The sequence below is a fragment of the Anas platyrhynchos genome, chromosome 16, assembly GCF_047663525.1.
Source record: "Anas platyrhynchos isolate ZD024472 breed Pekin duck chromosome 16, IASCAAS_PekinDuck_T2T, whole genome shotgun sequence".
Classification (NCBI taxonomy): domain Eukaryota; kingdom Metazoa; phylum Chordata; class Aves; order Anseriformes; family Anatidae; genus Anas; species Anas platyrhynchos.
Genome location: NC_092602.1, coordinates 2174808 through 2186841, shown reverse-complemented (window position 1 = coordinate 2186841; position 12034 = coordinate 2174808). Strand labels below are relative to the sequence as shown.

General features: G+C 38.7%; 1 protein-coding gene across 21 annotated transcripts in view; it reads right to left on the bottom strand.

The window, feature by feature from the left end:
- ATXN2 (ataxin 2) overlaps nucleotides 1–12034 on the bottom strand; it is a 51246-nt gene that overhangs the window by 27520 nt on the left and 11692 nt on the right. For 10 of the 21 annotated variants that reach the window (XM_038187625.2, XM_038187626.2, XM_038187637.2 and 7 more), the window contains exons 6-11: nucleotides 8722–8736; nucleotides 6598–6722; nucleotides 5254–5345; nucleotides 2521–2718; nucleotides 1824–2002; nucleotides 99–308 (exon numbers count right to left, since the gene is read on the bottom strand). In XM_038187625.2, the coding sequence (XP_038043553.1) occupies nucleotides 99–308; nucleotides 1824–2002; nucleotides 2521–2718; nucleotides 5254–5345; nucleotides 6598–6722; nucleotides 8722–8736 (819 nt within the window). The remainder of the gene's footprint in view (nucleotides 1–98; nucleotides 309–1823; nucleotides 2003–2520; nucleotides 2719–5253; nucleotides 5346–6597; nucleotides 6723–8721; nucleotides 8737–12034) is intronic. The other 11 variants (XM_038187628.2, XM_038187629.2, XM_072024479.1 and 8 more) reach the window with 2 other exon arrangements.

The window sequence follows — 12034 nt, the reverse complement described above, 5'->3', positions numbered from 1 at the left end:
TAGGTTAAGTAATGAAGAGGAAAAACAATTTTGTAATTAAACTCACAAAGGAGTTAAACAAAGACAAACAAAAACATGAACAAATTGTGGTATTGTACCTTCTGAAGACATGCGTTTAGGCATAGTAGAGACAGGAGCTGGAGAACCATGAGCAGAGGGGTGAGACGGGGGCCTGGAGGGCCGCGAGGGGGGCCTGGAGGGCGGCCGTGTAGGGGTGGCTGCCCGAGGTGGAAGAGAGTTGGGACCTGACTGGTAGCGAGAAGGTGGGCGAGAGGAAGGAGATGGGCAAGGCGATGGCCAGGGAACACCTGACAGAACAAATGATATGAAGGAAAGTATAAAAACTAAAGAAAAATTATGGGGAAAAAGGTCAACAGAAAAAAAAAAGTAAAATATGACAAAATGATTTTTCATGTTTAACCCTTTGGGGATAGATTAGTTTATTTCTGCAACCAATAAAAAGTCTCTTTCAAGTTATTTCCTCTGCTTCAAGTCAAATTTAATATCTGAATGTCATAAACTCCCCAAAGGGTTAATTAGGATCTACAAATACTACTAAGGAATAGACAGTAAAGTTTGATCTGTTAGCCTGTCATATATATGTTCTACAGTACGCATCAGTCTTGACAAGGTCCTTAAACAGCTACCAGAGGTTCTCAAACAGTGGTTCACATATAGTATTGAACGCACAAACTACTACTTTCAAACCAAATGATGAGCAGTATCAATTCTAGGAACTGTATCTTTACAAAAAACAGCGGTGTTCAGTGTCTGAATCTTGACATTTATGCTTTTATCTGTTATCTGCAGTATTAATGTAGTATTCTAATCTAGGGTATAGGGTTCATTGTTTTCAAAATAAATTTAATTCACAAGCCATTTTGAGTATGCTAAGTATATGATGTTGATTCGGCAAAGTAATAGGATGGCACAAACCACGAATACTACAAACGAATTTCAATGTTTAGCATTGTTTGGGCAAGACTCAGTTGTACGTCCTTTATACAGCTGGCTGTATGTAAGAAGAAAGCTTCACTTACCTTTAAATATTTCTCAGACCTCCCCTCCAGATAGAGGCACTTGAGTATTTTCATTATTTATTTATTTTAAATCACAGCAATCTCGTATAATAGTATTATTAACCTATACAAATAATGCCTCAAGGATGGGCTGCTGCTAAAATCCTTCTCTCAAAGAATGGTATTTGGTTATGAACCTTCTGCTATACAGTGCGTAGCGATGTCTGTTTACATCACCCACGTGCACAGCAGAAAACACTCAAATAGCTATCTGAAGAGGAGACTCAATTACTTTTCCTGTAATAACTTCTCTTACTTTCCCATCAATGATTTCTCCACCCACGTTGTGGTGAAGTCAGCAAGTTGCTTTATTCTTTTTGATAGGACGCTGAATTGATCCATGCTCCAGGAAGGAAGATTGACACTTCCTCCAGTACAGCTGCCACCTCCCTTTCACTAGATGTCAGTATTGCTATTCCTCGACAGAGCTCAGCAGTAGTAAAAAAAAAAAAATACATAAAGCAATTTTTCATCTTTAAAACCGCAGACTGCACCATCATCCGAGACAAAGGTAGAAACCAAGTGACATTTCTGCTCTGCAAAGCTACGCACAGTGCAGTCAAATGAATGTTTTGTTGTCACTGAGTTAAACCCAAATGAAACTCACCACCTCTGTGTTAAATGATGTATGCTAGCCCAGCTTATGAAATAAACATCCTAAAACCACATCATATGCAGTTTCAACATAATTAAATAAATGACTGCATTTTATAAGGCACATTCATTTAGACTTCAGATACTTGCCTCCGTTAACCACTCTTTGATCTGCTCCAGAATTAGGACTGAAATCTGAAGTATGGGATCCAGACCGTGAAATTGGTGGGCCTGATCCAGACTGGCCCATCCTTGGTGAGTTTTGTCTTCCACTTCCCCAAGACAAGACATCTCTGTTTCTCTGTCCAGGTGGGACATATTTATTTTCCCTGAAACAGAGCAAATTTGTATCAGCGTTGAGGAAGAACTAGAAGATAACGAAAAGTACCTGTTCAAGGGTTCTATTGATACTTCGTCTTTCTTAAATCAAGCTCAAGGAAAATTTAATTTATAATCTGATGTTGACCTAATGATCACCTCATGAATTTACCCTTTGATACTTACCACACGTTCCACTTCCTATGAGCCCACAGACAGTGAATGATTTAGTACTAACGCCCAAAATTCTCCGTGACATGCTGAAACCACTGCCTTTTCCTGTAATTTGGTATGAATTCACCACAGTGAAATATCAGAATGGAGAAGTCTGTTTCATTACAGATAATACAGGGCCAGGCAGAGGTGTACAAGTCAGCATGAGTGCCAAAAACAGCACGCAATTGTTTACACAAGATTCCTAACCTAATCAGCCCTGCTGAAAAAGCACATTTTCAATGAGTAAATTGCTACTTCACCAAAATATGTACATCATTTAAATAAAAATACTATTCATAGTGTATGCCAGTACCTAGTGTTCACACTATGCCCTTCTCGTTCATTAGCATTTCTCTGAACAGCAGTATATTTTTCTTCTTCTGTTCTTTCATCATTTTCCAAGGCAACCCGAGCTTTGTATTGGGCACTTGATTCAATTTCCTCTGCTAATTGAGTTGCTCTGGCTTCTCGTTTTAAAAACTCTTCTGAATTATCTCTTTCTAATGGCACCCTAAAAGACAATGGAAAGGAAAAGAACCTCAGAAATGCATTCAAAAGTACAAAGAATCTACAAAATTACAATGTTAATTCTAACCAAGTGATGTTTAAATAAATAAATAAATAAAACACAAACTGCTTTTAAGCCAGGAGATTGCTGTGGTTTTTTAGTGTAAGCGTGACAAAATTCCTGGACTGGTCTGACATTACGTGCAAATTCTGTGTTATTTACCTGCCCAGAGAGCTATGGTCAGGGTGGAGAGTTTTTCTGTACGACTTGTGGATTCCCCAATCCCTAAAGCTATGCAAAGGCTCCAACTTTTAACACGGTCGAGTACATTAGCAATAAAAAGCCCTAGTCTATTGTTTAGATAGGAAGTGAATGCAAGAGACCAAATTTGAATTTCTTTAGCCATTTACACATTCACAATAGACATAAGAGTCCCCAGTCCTATTGAAATTAAGAGTTACAAACTTAATCCTTTGATAATTACAGCCGCAGAATCTCGGCTCTTCCTGTTATGAATAACTGCAGAAGAGATGCAATACATCAGAGCATGGGACCAGAAACCCATGACTCATTTGCCGTGTCCTAGAACCTCAAAACCATTCATCCCATGTGTTATGCTATTAGGTAATACCATATTGCAAGACGCATATGTAGCTCTCTTGGGAAAACTATCAAGTAAGAACTCAATACATGAGCAACAAAATACTAAAATAACTATGTACAGAAGGACATCATAGCTGGCAGTTCCTTCTGTCCATCTGTGGGTTTGCTTGTGTTTTTTTTTGTGTGTGTTTTTTTGCTTGTTTGTGTTTTTTTTTTACCTGTTCTAATTTTTGTTCAAGCATCAGGTTTTACAAAACTATTATGCTCTTTGCCTTTGGTTCAAATTTTGAGTTCTAAAAGTTGTTTCATCTGACCTTACTTTAGAATAAGCTATATAGGGAACACGGCTGAGGCTTTGACAACGTAATACTTGGTATTAGATAATCACTACTGCGCATATTTTGAATAATACAAAAAAAGAACAAAGGAAGTAATTGGAGGTACAGACCAAGTATGAAAATATATGCAAGATTACTCAAGTGTTGGAGGCGGAACTAGGAAAACAAGTGGGTTTGCCAGTTTCAAGCCGGCACTCAGCTACTGCACCACAAGTTTTCCCCCCCAAACACACGCTTTTGGCCAGGTGGGACATCTACTGGCATTATCAATGGTAACTGTAAGAGTATGAAATAAAATCCTTGCCCTTCAGCATGAAGCTTTGGCTGACAAACAAGAGATTCATGAACATAATGCATACAAACCTGGACAAGAAAGGAGAAACCCAACACATGTTCTTTCATTTAAAGTGACGTTTTTAAGACTGAAAAAAGGAGGGGATGTACGTGGTGGCATTATAGGTAACTTAAACATAAGAACAATTTCACATTTTATTAAATGTGATTTTCTAAAATGCAATTAAAGATGAAGCAAAGGGGATAGGCAAGATGGCATTGTTTCAAACCCTGGCAATGAGAGAAGCCCGTACAGCAGCTGATCAGCACGGAATTTTTCTCTAGTGATTTAAAGCCACCTTCATGGTTTTGATCTGTTTCCATCAATAACCATAAAATGGATGGAAGACTAAAGTTCAAAAGTATAAAGAGCACTTTAGCATACTTCACCACTCTAACCACGCTTCCCTAGGATTCAGATATAAGCCAATTAAGACTTTATCATCATATTATAGATCTACTTTAACAAAATAGTAAAAATCAAATTGTTGAACAGGAAACTTGTAGACAAGTACTCCAATTCTACAGCACCTAAAAATCACTGCAATTCCTGGACATTCAAAGCCAGTTTATTATTTTGGGGGTAAAAAGAATGGGCAAACATTAAAATCGTTTCATGATGGTTGTTCAACATCTGCAACTGGTTTGTTTTGCAGTTGCAGTTAACACAACAGCTGCAGACTAAGGGCAGTGTGGATCCATTCCCAAAGTAACTGCAGCAGACTGTACACTTCTTCTGGATTCAGGTTATTATATTGTAACTAAAACCGCAGTTTATATGCCTCCTAAACAAATTACCACAGCTCACAAGCCTCCTTAAAGTATCAAGTACTCAGGATTCCAGTATCTACATGATCAATTGTCACAATCAAATTAGGATTTAGTCAAATTGTCCTGCTGGGTTAAACACAAACTATGGGAATAGCAGCTACACAAAGACAGATTATAGTTTCACAGTTTTGGTATTTTCAACCCTATTTGTAAAAGTTTTTTTGTAAGAAATAAGCATAATTGCATGCCTAAATTCAGAAAATGTTGCAATGGGAATGAGCTGTGCCCATTTAAGGGAATATATACTGATTAATACATCTAACTATTCACAGAAATCTGGCAAGGTTTCTTAAGCACTATTCATTCATTACTTTTTCAGTTATTTGATTCCACAACCTTAGAAAGCATACGAAATTATCTTGAGAATACAAGTTTTGTCAGACCAGGGAGAACATTAAATAAAAGTCTAATAACAAAATATTTTGAAACTTACGTATAAGAAGATAAACTGCTGTCATAAGTTGATATTACACCATAATTTTCTTCATTGTAACGAAACATGTCATTGGGATCCCATCCATTAGACTAAAAGAAAATGATGTTTGTTTTTCAAAAAGACACTGGAAATACATTCCCTTCAAACTAAGGGCTGATGGCAGAAGTCAAACCTTTTGCCCATTTTCCTGGGCTCATGTATTCACTGCCTGAATAATGAAGTTACTAAAGCCACAATTTATTTCAGAGATCTTTGTTCATCAGATGCATGTATTTTAGGCTAAAAAGTCAGGTTGCTTTTTTGCTTTTCTTTTTTTTCTTTCTTTTGTGGTTGGTTGGCTTCTAGTAATCTGTACTAGAAGATCAGTGGCTAAGAAGTAATACACACATGAATGCCTTTCCAGAAAGCACAACCTGACAGTTCTGAACACTAGAAGTGTCCCTCACTGTAGCAAGTGCTAAAATTATTCAAAAAGCACTATTAATGCAATTAGCTGAGATACACACCACAGGAAGAAGACCCCTGTTGATCAGGGCAACTTCCCCCACTTCATGAAGTACGCTATTACAGCACTCAAGAATTTAACCTTCACAAATGCTAAATGTTTTGAACGTTTCATAAAAGCACTGACAGTACTCAGTATTCTAATAAATCTCAGCTGTACAGTACGTACAGTGGAATTGACAGGGTAACTGTTCTACCCAGACGAAGTTAATAACCTCACAGTAACATGACTGGATTCTCTTCTTTAACATACTGCAGTCTGAATACCTTACTAAAAAATGCACGGTTGAGTAAAAGCTGACTGCTATGATATATAAAGAAGCTTCATTTGAGAATATACTCCTCATTTAACAATTCATAATCTACTAAGATTGTATCTGTGCTTATTAAGTCATGGGTCAGACTTCCATCAATTTCCTTCGTGTTAGCCCCGAGACAGTTAGCTAAGCACAATTTCACCATAACTTACAAATGCAACGACAGGCAGACAGGAATGCTCTGATTAAACATAAGTCACTTCAGTGCATTGCTGAATTTGGAGTCCTTAATAAAAGCTCCTTTTTCAGCCAGTCCTTGAGTCAAACATGTCCCTTACCACAGCAGCTGCCATTTGTCAATATTTGCCCAAAGTGGCATTTGAAATCCAGCTATTCTTATTCAAATTGTAAGAAAGTACTGTGGCAGCTGCTAGCAAAGACTGAACGTACCCCTGTGTAGGCCAGCATTTTTAACCACAAGCTCATTATTAGATTAAAATTAAGGAATGTTGCAATGCATGTCCAGAGAACTAGCTTGCTTTCTAGAGGCTGTCATAACTGATAAAAAAGCAGTACTTACAACATCCGTCTCTAATGCCTCAAGCTCCTCAGTAGCGCTGCTTTCTCCTCCATCCCATGGTTCAAGATCCTTTTCTTTGTGCTCACCATTTACTTTAGCACTGATGGCTGAATCAGTAAAAGCATCTACAAGGGAGCGGGGAGGGATGGGGGTGAAATCGAGTTGGTTAAGCAGAGGAAGACACTGTATGCACTAGTATTTTGAGGAACGACCAAATACGACTGATTCACAAGCACATTAACATTGTTCACCTTCAGTAGTTGCTGTACTCGATGGACTACATTCGAGAGCTATCTACTTCATACTTAGAGTAACTAGGAAGTGCAGACAGACTTCAAATACATCTGTTTACAGGGTGCATTTTTTTGCAACTTCAAGTATGAGACAAAGCATCAAAGAACAGCAGGAATTACTTGCAATTATTTCAAAATCTTTTACACAAACTACATGTATGTTTTTTGCTAAAACAGGACTACCCAAGGATCCCCGTTCCTATAGAAAACGCAAGACTTGTACTATACGCTTTTCAAAAAAGCCTCCACAACCACACAGTAACATGTTATGCAAATAACAAAAAGCATGAATGCATCCAATCCCATTCTCCAAATAAGCAGAGTACAAGCTTCCCTTTCAATACCTGAGCTTCTTCTGTTTCCACAATTCCTCAACATACCAGCATGCATGCACACACTTTTACTCCCTTTGCAGTGTATCTCAATTATCCATTAGCTTGCTACACCCATTCAATATGACATAACAGAGAAGTAAGAATAAAAAGATCCTGAGCTTTTATCTTTATTTGTTCGTGTTTCATTCAAACCAGACTAGGAAAATGGCTGAAGGAATAATACTAAAAAACTGAAGTACTGTTAAAAAAAAAAAAAAAGTACAAAGCCATTCATCAAAGAAGCCAAGTTTGTGTATTTTATAAGCCACTAAATCGCAGAGCTGCCTGCAAATTCTTAAATTTCTTAAACAGAAATAATTTTTTTTAATTAAATTAAAAAATAAAATAAAATAAGCAAGCTTTTTAGAGTGCATTTTGTCCTGAATTTCTCATTATCTTTCTCATCATCATCTCAACATCTACAGAAAAAAACAAGGAGCAAACATTTCTGATCTTTAAAAAAGATGAGGTCAAACCACCAGACAGTGCTAGATATGAAAGAGCATGGCTTAAATTAACTTTTGTCAAGATCTGAAATCTCACTAAGAGAAATGAATTTTAAAGCCATCATGAAAAAATTCACAACATACGAAGCGATTTGTTGGTCACCAATGTTACAGATTTTAAACAATCATTGATGATTTCTTCTTAGTAGACCATCAACATGGCACATTATTCCTGTTTTCCCCAATTTCACAAGTTAAAATATGCACATATATTGGCAGTACCTATCAAAACTGTGCTTAGTCTGTCTAGCAATGTACAGAGCTATCTCATGAAATGCTCATTCAACTCATACATGAAGACCAAAGGAACTATGGATAAGCAATTAAGCATTGTTAATAAGCATATATGAGACAAAACATTACAGAAGATGGATGAAAAGAAAGAAGTTTATTAGCTAAACATTCATGTCAAATACAAAGGAATCAGTAAAATAAGAAAAAGCCAAATGAAAGAAGGCCACCTAATGAGGCAAACCACTGTTAGGGCTCGTGTGAAATTGCAAAAACCTGCATCAATCACCGGGTGAGCCATCATTGCATACTCCGCCAATGAAGCTGCGCTACTACCTACACGGTTGAAGGTTAACACTTCAAGTGAGATTATTCTAGCTTCTCACTAAGCCTGATGCCTTCAGCAGGCACATTCGAGGATTATTTGTAAACTGTTCTGCAACAGAGCCATCATACCATTGTGCTAACTATTAGTGCTGATGCAATATTTCAATCGTTGCATTTTCAACTGCTCGGAATAGGTAAAAAAAATCAAGGGTGAGAACAGAAGTCATCGACTAACTGCAAGGTATTCTAAATGATTCCGTGAAGTTACGCATGCATGTTTTATAGTGCCATAAATGTGCGAGCAAAGATAGTAAGTTTCCATTATATATTATGGTAACAGAAGCATTATGAAAAGGCAAGATGCAGAGACAGAGTGACTGCCAAAAAAGTTACCTGTTTCTGAAGGAACTACAAACAGATATGGAGAGAGAAAAAATTGGAAGACATCAGATATAAATACAGGTGGATTTTTTTTCACATTATATGGCTGAATTCAGGCAATGCTAAACTCTTTCAGGCCTTCTAGCAGACATATGCACACTGGTAATACATCTCCCACCTTGCAAAGATCATTTCCATAATAAAACTTCAGCAACATTCCCACTGTTCACAACCCCTTGTGCTTCCCTGCTGTGCTACACTACAAACCCTCCAAACAGCCTCCAGATCTCTAAGGTATACCAGTTGGAAAGAAAACCTCTCTCAGTTTCCCTTCATACAAACAGATGTTAAAATATGCTATAAAAACAGTGTATATGCTTAAATGTGAACCGAAACTACATAACAAAGTGCTAAGTCCACAGTTAAGGAGTAACGAGAGCGTGTTCAAAAGGAAAGCGAAAGTAAGGAGCTTCTATGTGAAACTGTTTATCTTAACAATCCCCTGTAGCTACCACAGCCCTGATCTAGACAGGCCAGTGCTGTTCTGTGCCCAATCCCATTAATTTGGTGTTTCATGCTCGATCCCCTCAGATCAGGTATTTGACACCAAATGCAAGTTGGAGGTTGCTCAAGTCACTTAAGTAACGAAATTTACTTCACTGGGGGCACAGGGAAGTCTTCTCCGATGAGACTGGATAAACATGAGGTATGAGGACTGGTGACAGCACCTGATGGAGGTCATCTGCTGTATTTTAGAAGGGTGTTTCCTTCATTTCTTTTATATAACTTCAGACAAAAAACCTCCATATGCAATGACAACATTTAGGATACTCAAAATAAAATACTAGCTTAATAAGCTTCACATATTCAACCCACCAATTTTCCTATTTAAAAAGCCACATGAAAAAAACTCAGCAGAGTGCTGTCAAAAATTACGATACAGATGAAGTGGGGGGACAAGTCAGAACAGAAACTCCCCTATCTAGCGAATGTTACAGGTCTGAGTAAGACCTGTAGAGCCCATGCTAAGTTTCCCAGCAGAATCCAGCATGTCACTGGGCACAGGAAGCTTCTCTGCTCTTCTTTCATTTTAAGTCACAAGTGAGACTGCGACATCGGCTTAAGCTCTACAACCCAAAAACGTCTAGAGTTAGGAAAAATTCAAGCTACAAAGGCAGACTTCTAGTCACACAACACAGTCTCATGAGCATCCAGACAAAGTGTAAGTGTAGCAGAAAGGTACCTCAAGGCACAGGTCGCTATTTTCCTGGAACAAACAGCCAGCCAGACACACAGGAACACCAAGATTATAAACATGGCAAGTCAAACAAGACATTAACAAAGCTGATGAGCAACAAAATTAAGAACACACAAAAATTCTTCCTATCAGTGCTTCCAAAACAAAAACACTGCTTTTAAGATTGTTAAGAAAGTAGAGACTGAAACAAACTGCTGCTACAGGCACCAACTGGCAGAGCACTAGCAGACAAGACACCGACTGCACAGGCTCGCCCCCTCCCTCTTCCTTATCAGGTGCCTCTTATCTCTGAACTGCTGAAGGAGCAATCCACGTGACACCTTGAGATGGCCAAATTTTTATTCAATTCCTTTTATATGTGGTAAAACTCAAATCAAAGGTCAAATGAAAAGTGGTCGTACAAGAAGCTTGAGCTTTAACGCTCAGCTAGCCCCCACTGCCTCTGTACCTGCTTAACATGAAGTCTCCTGAGCAAAGGAGCTTGATATATTGAGACCTCGCTTCTTGTTTCAAAGCCTGCTAACTGGAAAAAAAAATCCCAAAGACAATTTTACGCAAGAGAAATTACATTAAGCAAAAGTGAATTAAATATACACATTCTAAGAAAAACTCAGCTTGGGCACATTCTTCAAGTATGTGCTATTAAATGACTTCAAGAAAGGACTGCCAGAATAGAGCAATTAAGAGTCCAGGTTTGATTAATTTCAGCCTTTAAAAAGCTTGTTTTCTCAAACATGTTTTGCGCTACTAATGGCGAAGAGCACAAACATGCATTTAAGCGCAGCTCTGCAGTTCAGAAGCTATTAAGCCAGGCTGCATTATGTGCCAGAGGTGTTCACGGCGCACAGCAAACTTTGATCGAGTTTAGTATGGCTCAAAGTAAACTGAGGTTTCAGCCTAAATGTTACAAAACAGCCAAGAGTTTACTGTTGAAACTACTCACTACTGATTTAAAACATAGGAACCAGTTACCACCAGCTCTGCAGACCAGCATTTCCTTCCTTTGTTCCCAATATGCCTACTGCTATTCCCCTTGCAAGGCTTTCTCTGGAAAGATGCCACTTTCAGTGCTAATTCAAGGAAAAACTTAAATAGGCAATTCTCTCTTGCCTTTTTTCATTGGATTTGTAATATTTTTCTCAGAGTGCAGCAACCGTGCCAAAAACCAATAAAAACATTGTAGAAGCCTATTACTTCAACAGTAGTTATGATCTTGAATTGTCTCGTCTTTAAAGAGAAGCCAAGAAGACAACTCAAGCCTTAGTCAAATTTGAATCATATGGAAACTAGCACAGCAGCCTGATTGGTGCTTAGGACTCCAGAAAATGAAAGCTCATTCTGCAGAACCTTGGGGAAACATACCCTCTTCTTCCAATCATGCAGCCCTTGTCATCGGGAACCTACTAAATCCGAGCGCTTCACCTTCCCTTCAGAAGGCAAAGCAGAGATGTTAGGTGTTAATACCCTGCCAAGGCTGTCAGCTGGCACATCGGGGTAGATTTTCAGCTGATGATTCCCACTGGCACATGCAGAAACTGCCTGTCTCTCCTTCCAGGCAGACAGAATAGTCTGAGGGGGGAAGATGGACATTATGCACTTTCACCTGAGTCTCCTGATGCACGCTTCCTTCATCAGCGTGCTGTTACTGCAGAAAGCCCTAACAGCACAGCGAGGGTCCCTCAGATGACCCCACTTGAAGCCTAGCAGAAAGCTACTTGAGCACAAAGGTCTAGGCAAGACAGACAGTTGCAAATTAAGGGCCTAGGTAGTAGGGACAGTTTTTGTATTATTTATTTTTAAGCATAAGCTGCCAGAAAGTTCCTATCCATGCAGACCTGCTATTTTTTTCTCCCAACCCTTCCAATGACCACAGCACACTTTCTCCACTGATCCATCTGAAGGTGCAATGTCACGCTTGGCATAAGCAAATCTAAGACTGCTGCTTCCAAGCAGAGGAGTTTCACCCACCTCAAGCTTATACGGCCATTACCTTCCCTGCCCTCACACTCCTGATGTAGCTGCAGGATGAATTATCAGCTCACTGCTCCAAAGCTGCACAAGTAAGAT